This window comes from Camelina sativa, chromosome 3, assembly GCF_030686135.1.
Source record: "Camelina sativa cultivar CO46 ecotype springtype chromosome 3, ASM3068613v1".
Lineage (NCBI taxonomy): Eukaryota > Viridiplantae > Streptophyta > Magnoliopsida > Brassicales > Brassicaceae > Camelina > Camelina sativa.
Window position 1 is genome coordinate 28701238 of NC_141882.1, and position 12043 is coordinate 28713280.

General features: G+C 32.5%; 1 protein-coding gene across 1 annotated transcript; it reads right to left on the bottom strand.

Moving 5' to 3' along the window:
- Positions 1-4744: 4744 nt before the first annotated feature.
- Positions 4745-8975, bottom strand: LOC104778113 (putative LRR receptor-like serine/threonine-protein kinase At1g51860). The gene is made up of 13 exons (XM_087496355.1): positions 8677-8975; positions 8051-8588; positions 7308-7789; positions 6998-7142; positions 6818-6889; positions 6664-6735; positions 6502-6585; positions 6270-6403; positions 5950-6158; positions 5743-5869; positions 5602-5667; positions 5325-5514; positions 4745-5249 (listed from the first exon to the last, which is right to left on the bottom strand). Exons 1-13 carry the CDS (start codon positions 8765-8767, stop codon positions 4841-4843), a joined length of 2619 nt encoding a protein of 872 aa, XP_087352481.1. The 5' UTR covers positions 8768-8975; the 3' UTR covers positions 4745-4840.
- Between the last annotated feature and the right edge of the window lie 3068 nt (positions 8976-12043).

Below are 12043 nucleotides of genomic sequence, written 5' to 3' on the forward strand. Positions count from 1 at the left end.
AGTACCACCTAATTGGTTGGTTAACAGCTTGTACTACCCATTTACTATCTAATAAAGTGTTAGATGTTAAAAAAAAAAAAAAAACTTATTCAGACACGAAATTATTTTGTTAGTATGGCCAAGTCAACTAAGGTAATTCTGGATTGATGACCTCGTTGTCGCTGCCTATATTAATATTCCCAAAACATCAAATAATTGTAGTTATATTGTTATCAAGATTCAAAGCATGCATCTTACGTGATAGGATATATGTATACCTTCGACTCAAACCATAACTAAAACTAAAAAGCCCATATACAGCAAATGGGCATCTTCTAAATTTGCTTCGTCTCCTCTCCCACGGCGGAGCACACTCGGTGTCATGCGGTGGAGCAGATATAGCCACGAGAAGAACGGACATGACTGATTGGTCATTGATGCTACAATGCCTTTGTGATTCGACTTTGGAACGTGGATACTGGATACATTAGCAAAGGAAACTTTTGGTATTTTGAGAATTTTTAATTTTCCAAAAATGTTAGGTCTTAATTCCTGAATAAACTAGGGTTCTCTAAAAAAAAAAACCAGGGTTTCTTGGGCAATTTTTGGTATTTTAATCAACCCAATCAGTAATTGTGGCATAAAACATATTTAGAAATATATAGATGGAGTTATTTTCTTGGATCACAATCTATAATTATATTGCGGAATTAAAAATATTGAGTGTTGGAAAGTATAGTTCGTGGTTAAGAATCTCAAAAAAAAAAAAAACAATTGAATCGAGAAAGAAAGAAGTATATCATATAAATATCAAGTATGTGAACATCTTTACAAAAACAAGTCAAACTCATGACAATTCGAGTATGACGTAATTGTTAACAATGCATGCAATGTTGCTTTTTAAGGTCTGTAAAATATGTTACAAGTTGGTCATAATCAGGAAGCTTAGGATGAACGTGTCGAGTAGCTAATCTTCGTTGTTCTTCATATGTTGCCTTCACGGCCTTAATCTGATTTACCATCTGGTCTTTATCAGGAAGCTTTGGTTGAACTAGTCTTTGTAGTTCTTCCTCTTCTTTTGCCTTCACGGCCTTAATCTGATTTTTCATCTGGTCGTAATCAGTATGATGAACTTGTTGATTCGTTACTGCCTTTTGTCTATCCTCTTGTCCTTCCTTCTTTGATGACCTTCTTCTTCTTTGATGAGTCCTTTTTTGCGTCTTGTAATACGTTATACTCTCCATGTCACAAAGCTCTTTTATTGATGATAAAGATGATGATGATGATGATCTTCTTTTTTCTTCACTGCTTTCTTTGAATCTGAATACTCTTTCATCTTTTCCCACTTGAGCCTCTTCTATATAATCATCCTCCATTGATCTCTCTTTCTTGCTTATCTCTTCTTCAAAATCCGTGAGGCTGAATTTATAAACTCCGTCAGGTGATTGCTTATCCGAACAACAATTCAAGTCCAAATCCATTACTTTCTTCTTTTCCTTTTTATCCACCTAAAAACACAAAATTGTGATTCCAAGAAAAAACAATATCTAGTCATCTTTAATTATTAGCCCAACAACAAGATAAATTACATTACCTTTATACTAATGTCAGGTGTATATTTATTTCCTCAATGCTTTTAAACCGTGATCATACTGCTTAACTATTTCATCCAATAGTGTCTTCGCACCTTCGGTATCGGACGGTAGAGACAAAATTTCTTTCATCTGTGTGTTAAAAAATTGCAAATTATTATAATTAATGCTGACAAAAGAAAAATAAAATAAATAAAAAAAAGTTTGAGAAGGGTTGAAACCTGGAGGTTAACAAGATTCCCAGGGCGGAGCTGAAAAGCACTTGTTACAAAGCTTTGACCATAACGTTGAGAAAACAGCTCTTTAATGCTAACCAGTTCACGTAGTTCTTGTCCACAACTCGCGGAGGCAAAGACAAAACTCGAAACTGCTTCGTTAATCTTGTCATTAGACAATTTTCTGCATGTTCATTATCGAATAATATTAGTGCATGTTTTTGTATTTAAAGTAAAGAGAGAAATAAATTAAAATATTATAGTATATGTAACATGTGCTTTGCAATGTAGGGGATGTGGTGGATGATGAATTTAGTGAACCGAAGCAACAATTCATATACGATAACCGAGTTTTTGACGAGGACGAGTTGTTCGGTTCGACGGAGAGCATGTATGAAGTCATTGAATCGGATGAAGATAACGATGTCCGAACGTAGATCTCTTGATAATGCGTGCTTTTTGCTGATGAGTAGCTTGAGACGAGATTGAAGCTGTTGCAACAACTGTTCGCATGTGGAAGCTGTTCGCCCTCGACGAGAGAACAATGAATCGAAAATGATGAATCTGAGTTTGTGTTGTACGTGGCAGCTAGCAACCTGAAGGATGATGGGGATTTATAGAAGCAATAAGAACGTGGCCATGGCGGTACTCCTTTTTTAGTTAGGCTTTCATCACCGATTAGGACTAGAATTGATAATGTAATTAAAATTACAACTATATTACAAAAGAAAAAAAAATTAGATTTGTTTTAGCCAAATTATACATCTTTCTTTTGTGTAAATTAACTAGATCAATTATATATCTTTCTTTTGATTTCAGGAAATATATAATGTGAGAAGAATATAAATATAATTTGTTTGTTTAGCCAAAATAGATTTGTTTTGGCCAAATTGTAGATTTGTTTTAGCCAAATTATACATCCTTCAGAAAATATATAATTTGATGTACTAGATAGCCTTATTATGGGCGGTGATGACTTATCCATTCTTATAAATCTTATATTGGATAATTCAACATGGGAGGATAATCTAATATTATCTCTAAGAAAATAAAAACTAAATGAAAGAATTACTGTTATCCAAAATTTGTTTATTTCTCATATTTAACAATCTTCTAAAAATTGCTCAAATGTTTATTGTCTTGTGTGTAATTACAATTTACCCCTTGAGTTTAGTTTTTCGATTTTGATTATAAAAAATAAAATAAAAATACACATCAGCAAATTAAAATACACCTCATTTTCGATTCTCCAAGTCACAACCTGAAAAAAAAAACTTAACGGCTGAGTTATAGTATTTACGGGAAGACGAAAGGTCTAGTCAATTCATATGACGGCTGAGTTATAATGTTTTGTAGCTGAGTTATCACAAAAAATAATCTGAAACCAAACAATTGACTTATATTACTTGACGGTTGAGTTACAGTATTTACGGAAAAACGAAAGGTCTCGGCGATTAATATGACGGCTGAGTTATAATGCTTGACGTCTGAATTATTGAACAAAATAAAACAAATGTATTACAATAATACTGCATCAGACAAGTTTTCGCATTGTGCCCAACTTGTTTACATCGAAAGCATGCGTTTAGCTCATGGCTAAACACATCCAATCCGTAATCTTCAAGAACAAGTTTCACAAGCTTGTCGTATGTTGTGCCTCCATATATCTGCACAACTGTACACCCTCTATCGTCAATGTTAAATACATCTCTTTGTTTCTTTACCCAATTGCCGGAAACAACTAGTATTGGAACTGAATCCATGAAAGAAAATGAAGAACAAGGTGAAGAAAAAGTAGAAGAACAAGGTGGAGAAAAAGGTGAAGAAGAAGTATAAGAACAAGGTGAAGAAGAAGGTAAAAACCATGTAAGAACAAGAGTCGAAAGAACGACGTTTCGTATTTCCAGAGAAGAAAGATGATGACATGGAATGCTGACATGGATGATGTGTCTGACGTGACAAGTCAGCCATCAAACAAATTATAACTCAGCCTAAATAAAACTCAGCCATCAAACAAATTATAACTCAGTCACAACATGAATAACATTACAGTAATTAAAAAGCAAAAAAAAATGGCAGCCAAATTCAGCCGCTTCATCAACTGAAAATATGTAACTCAGCCGTATCGTTTAATAAGTCAGTCGTAACTGAATAATATTAGAGTAATTAATTTTTTGCTACTAAGTCAGCCATGAAATTGCCGAGTTGTATGATAAGTCAGCCTATCACGGCTGAGTTATAGTTTTTAACCATAACTCAGCCGTAACTACATCTCATAAGTCAGCTGTTTTTCATAACTCAGCCACGCGGAAAAAGTTAATTCAACCATGTCGTAGTGATAACTCAGCCAAAATTTTGACAACTCAACCATCGGGTGAAACTTCAGTCGTAAGGACGGCTGAGTTAGAGCATAACTCAGCCAGATTTTTAATAAGTCAGTCGTAACGTTTGGCTGAGTTATGCTCTAAGTCAGCCGCCCGTTCTTACTCAAATGTTTTTTCCATAAATCAGCCGCAACATACCTATAACTCAGCCGTCATTACCTCTATAACGCGTTACGGCTGACTTATTTAATACACGTCAGTGATTTCTAACATGCCGTCTGACATGGCAATGACATGTTTGTAATTACATTTTTCCGGTAATATAAAACAAGGGCATGCTGGGTATTTTGAAAATACCCAAAATATTCTCGTAATAAATTTTTTTTTTGTAGATTCTGGTAATATTACCTAAAATGTATAACATATAAGTAAATCTCCCAAACTAAATTAAGAAAAAAGTTTTCCTATCATAATTCCCGAGAGAAATCTCTCTGACCACATAAACTTAAAAATAAAAAAACACACAAATAAATTAAACAAAAACAAAGCAGATCAAACAAGTATAGTATATTGGTTTCTTGTTACCCACGAAACCACTTGCTGGATTCATAATGAATGTGTTTTCAGTTCCAGATAACTTAACACTTCAATGGATTATTTAAACGATCATTAAGTTCACAATACTTCAAATTCAATAAGACATCATTGGGTTCAATGGATGATTCTCAATTCACCTTGGTCCAGGTGAGAATCTAGAAGTAGGAGAAAAGCTTAATTCAATATAATCGTTTGAATACATCTCTTGATTCCCTTGTTTCCTGGCAATTTCAGAGTCCAAACACTCTTTTAGCTCCATCACAACATGTGTCATTGTTGGTCTACGGATTGAGGTAGGGTTTACACAAGCCAAAGCCAACTCCACCGCCTTCCACACACCGTTTGTATCGAATTCTCCCATCAGTTTCAGGTCGATAATATTCCTTATGTCCCCTTCCATGAGCATGAATCCAACCCATTCTGTAATATGCGCTTTCACCCGGTTTGAATCAATCACAGGCTGATTTGTGATGATTTCTAATAAAACTACCCCAAAGCTATACACATCAGTCTTCTCACTTAGCAAGTTTGTTCCATAGTACCTAATAAAAATATTAACTATAGATATTACATTTCATATTTTATTATGAGTAAGATAATTGATTGATTTTACTCACTCAGGGTCTAAGTAACCAGGTGTTCCTGCAACGATTGTTGATTCAGAAGATTCCCCATCAACCGGAGAAGATCTAGAGAGTCCAAAATCGGCTAGTTTCGCTTGAAAAACCTCATTCAACAGAATGTTAGTAGGTTTCACATCTCTATGGACCATAGGTGGTCTACTTCCATTATGTAGGTACTCCAATCCTGTTAACAAATTGTTATAATTTTGTTTCAACTTCATTTAAAACAATAAAATCAGAATATAAGCAAGAGTTTTTGTTATTTAATCACCTTGTGCTGCCTCCATTGCTATTTGCATTCTGTTTTCCCAAGTTAGAACATGTCCACATCGGTTTCCTATACCGAATTTAGATCGTTTTTACTACAAACTCCATCCACCAAATTGTATCGTCTTATAGTTAAAGTGTTTACCTGACAAATTCTCCCTCAAGTCTCCGTTTGCCATGTATTCGTAAATCAAAGCCAAGTTATCTCCATCATCACAGTAACCCACAAGTCCCACCAAATTTCTATGGTGGACTCTTAAAAGTAGTTCAACCTAAAAAAGATTAGAAAATTAATTTCCATTTCAAAAAACAAAAGACTAATTAATGGAGTTATCTCTGATTCACATGTTACCTCAGCTTTGAAATGTTTATAATCTTGATCAACTGATGAATGAAAGAGCATTTTTACAGCTACTTGAGTGCCATCCAAGTTTCCATAATACACTCTTCCATATCCTCCTTTACCAAGAACTCTCTCAAAGTTATTTGTCATCTTTAGTATCTCGGAATACGTAAATTTCCGCTCCTTTGTTCCGATTGATCTGTTCTCATTACTTGGAGCTGTTATAATGGTAAAGACGAGAAATATAATAAATATCAATACTACAACAACAACAACAACAAAAAACTGTTTTGTTTTCCATTAATGTTAAGACCTACTGATATTTATACCTCTCTGTTTTTCCCTTCTTAAGATGAAACATATGGTAAAGATAGCTAGAAATGCGATAACGCAAGCCACTGATCCAAAGATAGCAACCAAAAGAAACTTTATACCAAGTTTTTCGCTCGGGATTTCATCTATACTGCAGTGAATGGGAGGGGAAAAAAAAAAGAGATTATGTATGATTACATTCCATGACTTAGAGACGAATAATAATAAAAAGTTGAAAAAACATCTTACAGTAGAGTTAAAGATTTGTTCGTTATCCTTCTCTGAATAGAATCTGGAACTGTGAGATTCAGCTTCGGGTTTCCTCTTAAGTTTCTGCAAAAGGAAAAAGACTAATTAAATCAAGAAAACAAGAGCAGCATGAGCAATGAGTTCTAATAAATATAAACTCACATTAGTTTCAACATCTCCATATCAGCTAGAAAATTTGGAATTCCTCCTGATAAATCATTATTTGATAGATCTCTGTGCATTGTGGAAAAAAATATGACGATTATATCATATTGTTAAAGTTTTTATATGCGTTGTATAGTTACAAGATGCTTACAGTTCCCTTAATTGTATGAGATTAGATATATCATGTGGTATGATACTAGTCAATCCACTCGATGTCAAGTTCCTATAATGTTGCAAGTAATTAGAATTTTTGCGAAACCCTTAAATTAGAAGAAGACAAAAATGTTAAAACGTATGAAATGTAAATAAATGAATTGAAAAGAAAACATACAATGATGTGATCAGAGGTTGATCAGAGGCCAAATAACTGCAATTCACACCTTCCCATCGATATATTTTAGGAGAACATGGATCTCCTTGCCAACTTATCTTTTTACTCAATCCATATGTTTTCTTGATGTTCATCATAGCAGAAACTGATAGTCAAAGAGAAAAAAATGAATAAACAATTAATAAAGCATGCATGTGGTATTAGATGGAGTGGAAACAAATTTTTACTTTTGCACAATACTTCCTAAAATTTTTAAATAAATTGACAGATAAAAATTGGTTAAAAGAAATGTGGGTTTTAAATGATTTACCTTCATCTTGGTATGTCCCGGGCAGTAAATTTTCTACAACGGTATAAACCTCAAGGCCATTGATAAGTGGAGGACGAGTAGAGTTTTTGGTCATTGTAAAAGTGAAATTGAACAACCCATCGGAAGAACTCAATGCTGTTTTGCTAAAGATTGTTGTAATGCTGAGATTGTTAGGTCTAAAGTAACTTTCCCAAACCTGATCACCATTATAAGTAATGTTGAACTCTCTTGTCTCGTAAGATTTAAGATTCTGGATTTCTGCGAAATGCATGTATATATATATTTGTGCATTGGTGTTTTGGAGATTCCACCATATGTTGAGAGGAAGAGTAGCTCTCGAAGGGGTAATTGCGGAATTCGCCACATTTTGAGGCACATTGTAGGAATTGGTACTTGTATCAACCAGTAGATCGGTGCTTAACGACACCGTTTCAGTTTCGCTGAATGGAACCCAAACTCGGTCATACAAGTCTTCGTCATACCTAAAGTGAGAGACAAAAAAAAGGCTCCAGGTTGTTAAATCAACATATAATTAAGAACAAGCAACAATTACTAGTTACAGGTTTCCATGACAAAGAAAACAGTAAACAGGAAAAGCAAACGTTGCATTTTCATTTTACTTATTAGATACTATATGAAAATAACTGGATTATATAGAAAAGCCATAAAATTGTAAGTGAACATTCACACACATAAATTTGGAACTGAACATTTGAAACATTTTAAGCTTCATGTTCTCTTACCTTAGGAACGATGCAGCCTTTGGAAAGAAAATTCTGGCGAAAGACATCAACGATCCACTTTGAGTAACATAAGTATTATTGTCCAACAGACGAAGTTCCAATGCCGATATAAACGGTGTCGTTTCGTCTGTTTTGACAAGACAAACTTGAAGACGGTCTTGTGGTAAGACATGGATCATCTCAAAGATCGTAGCATTAGCTACTCCGTCCAATGTAACAGAAGTCCATTTATTAGGACCAATGTAAAGATCAAACATGGGTATTTGATTCAAACCATCATAATTCCCATAGACAAAAGTTCCTCTAATCAGATATTTGAGATTAGCTTTGAGATTGAAGTTGTAACAGTTTCTTACACCTTCAGGGAAGCTTCTTAAGGTCCAAGTGTGTTGCTGTAACACTGTCTTGTATGAATCATTGATAATTCTGATCAATCCACTGTCGATATAATCGGCGTCTGATATGTATGTTATTTTCGTTATCTCCTCGGTGTAGCTTGTGTTCTTAGGGACTAATCCACAATCCAAGCTAATAAATCCTGTTCATGATTAGATATGATAATTAAAATGACATATTTAATAGGGTTTCGTAAAACATATCAAGCTTTCATGGAATAGAGTACAAACCTGATTGAGATCGAGTTTCGACTGATTGAAAACAGGCAAAAGCTATAATTATCAAAAGGAGCGAATACCCATAGTTAATAATAGACTTCATTTTTTTTTCCCTGGATTACTTTTTGGCTCTAATGGAGTATTTTACTTGGTGCAAATCTTCAATATTTTTATTAATAAGGTGATTGTAAGATTTTCGCAGAAATCAAATAATAATATAAGGAAGTATACAAGTAACGGGGGAAAGTTATCAAGTGCTCTGTCAAAGAAAACAATCGGAACCTAAACCATTAAAAACTAAGAAAAAATACATAGGCTGTGAACCAATCATTTTTAACTTTTGTTAAAAATTAGTACTTATTTTATAAATTTTATAAAGAAAACAAATCTCAATTTCCGTAAGTTGATGTTTTACTTTATGGCATATTTCTTACAAATGTTGACAGATGTTTATAATGAATAACTTTAGAAGGTAAATTGAATATTGAAAATGATGAAAAATACTTAAGTTCATCCACCTTTCTATTCACTACCTCCTTTTTCAGAATATCCCATCTAATATTTTATTTAAAAAATAAATTAAAATTAAATTAAAAAACAAAATAAATTAAGGAAACAAATTCTGTATCCTTTTATTTAAGATTTGCTTTGGTTTAGATTTTACAATTAAACGAGGTTGTATATCGGTTTGGGTTTATAAATGAGAATTAGTGTTTAAATTTTACAATTAAAACAAAGTTATATGTCATTTTGGGTTTACAAATGAGGTGGCTAGGGTTTTAGATTTTACAATTAAAACAAAATTATTGGTCGGCTTAGGTTTAAAAATAAGGTGATTAGGGTTTAGATTTTACAATTAGAACAAAATTATATATCGGTTTAGATTTACAAATGAGATTAGAGTTTAGATTTTACAATTAGAACGAAATTATATGTCGGTTTTGGTTTCAAATAAGATGATTAGAGTTTGGATTTTACAATTAAAATGAAATTATATTTCGGTTTGGGTTTACAAATGAGCTGGTTAGTGTTTAGATTTTACAATTAAAATGAAATTGTATGTCGATTTGGGTTTATAATAAGATGGTTAGGGTTTAAATTTTATAATTAGAATGAAATTATATATCGGTTTGGGTTTATAAAAAAACTGTTTAAGTTTTTAATTTTATAACAAGGTATACAAATTTTATTTCCTTATTTTTAATGAGAAATTATTATAAGGATTGTGATGACCTTATAACGATGGTGCAGACTCCTGAAGATTGGTTGGTTTTTTTGAACTTGTTGGATGATTTTACCTTGCTCAAGGAGTTCTTCCCTCTTTTTACTCGCTCTAGGATCCCATGTGCGTCTAATTTGAAGGTTGATTGTCTCGCTAGATCTTCAAGATCTCTTTTTTTTTAAAAAACTTTTGTAAATTCTTTCTCTCTGGTTTGGACAACCAATCTTTGAGTTTTATTTTAATTAATATTTGGTCGACAAAAAAAAGTATAAAATGAACCTAGAAGTTTGTGCATAACATGTTAACTAGGTTCAGACTCGCACGTACGTGCGGAGTTATTTTTGCATAATTTTTTTTTAAAAAATATAATTGTCAAGCGATCAAACCCGTCTAATATTTCTGATTGCAATGTTTAATTTCTTTTGACCCCAAAAAAACTCTATTCCTCGTAATTCAAATGAGTAAATAATATATCCGTATATGTTGTGCTTAAATTCTTGTTCCCAAAATTCTTGTCCCGTATTTTGTCATACATGAATATACCCACATAAAATTCTCATAACCTGATTATTATACAACTAATTTGCGATTTCCTAAAATATAATAAATCTGTTGTTTAATCTTTTTTTTCTTAATACATGTAAATTGGGTCAGTTTGGCAACATGGATATTTGATATGATTTTTTTTTATCCTTAAGTGTATTCCCCCATTAATAGTATAGATTTATTTCAATTATTGAATGAAATATTCCTTAGTTATACAAATGACAATTTAATGTAAATAATATAGTAAGAGAAGGGCAAATAATAAAATAGGATATAAAGTATTTTATATAGGAGATACCATAAGGTATTTTATTAATGAGAATTCAATTAATTTGGATATTATTATTTTTTTTAAGTAATATATGTGTCCGTAATTGATAGAGAAATAAAATTACAAAATTGTTTCGTGAGGGAAAAGACTATAATTGGTAATTAGATCCCTTATATAATTGGTGTTAGTTACGATATTATATCACTGGATTTAATAAATTTTAATTGGTCATTAGATCCCTAAATATCTCAGCTATTGGTATAATAGTATTACTTGTTTTCATTTTTACTAGACTGGATTTTTAAAATTTTAAGATTTCTGTAAAAATACTATAACTACATATTTATATATAATGTTTAACTTAGAGGTGTCAAAATGATTAACTCAACTCAGTTCAACTCATTACCTAATGAGTTTAGATTAAATGAGTTCATAGGTTGACCTAATTCATTTATCTAAATGTGCTAGATCAACCTATGAACTCATTTAATCTAATGAGTTAAATGGTTAAATGGTTATCTCAACAAATTACATTATCAATGATGTTTTACACACAAAAGAAAACAAAGTCAAATTACATTATCAGTAATGTTAAACGATGAATTTCTTAACATGATTTCTTGAACAAGTCAGATCATTCATCAAAAACTTACCATTAATCTTAGATTCTAACAATCCAAAATTTTCACAAAAATTCTCAAAATAGCTTTTTTTTTTTTTTGTCAAATTACTTGCTTTCATTCACATGAGTTCAAGTACAAAGGGATACAAAGATCTAAAAACTAAAACAAAAGCATACAAAGGCATTCCCCAATGCCAAACATAAAAAGATAGGTGATAACAGGATTTTTCACCCTGGGTATCAATTCCCTATGCAGTTGTAGTACAAAGGTTTATCAATCCAAATGGTTGTTTATGCTAACAAGAAGGATGCAATCAGAACAATGCAAGTCAAGCAAGCAAAAGATGGTTTTTGATCTAACAATCCTAGAATAAGTAAAGAAAGAATATAAACAAGAAACCACACGACCTAAGCACTCGATGCAAGCATTCAAGTACAGGATTGGGTGGGGTGATCGAGTAAGCAAAGAATGTATCAACAAATCGAGGTGTTACCCGAAGCAGGTGATCATGTACCTGTTCGGGTAATGGGTCGAGTGATGAATAAAAATACAAGCAATTAAAATACGAAAGCTTCTAAGGATGGGGTAATTGAATCATAAGTGTTCCTGACCAATACAGATGTCTTACATGCCTCAAGCAAATATTCCCTAGATAATGAATCTCTAAAATCTTGTTAAAACACTCTCGTGATAGAAACAATCAACCTTAATCACTTC

Bases quoted from the DNA above. Each gene is read 5' to 3' on its own strand.
- LOC104778113 (XM_087496355.1), bottom strand. From the start codon at position 8,767: ATGAAGTCTATTATTAACTATGGGTATTCGCTCCTTTTGATAATTATA. The intron at 6,404-6,501 runs GTAAGATGTTTT...CATTCACTGCAG, and splicing joins AACAAATCTTTAACTCTACT to TATAGATGAAATCCCGAGCG. The intron at 5,515-5,601 runs GTGATTAAATAA...ATTTGTTAACAG, and splicing joins AGCAATGGAGGCAGCACAAG to GATTGGAGTACCTACATAAT.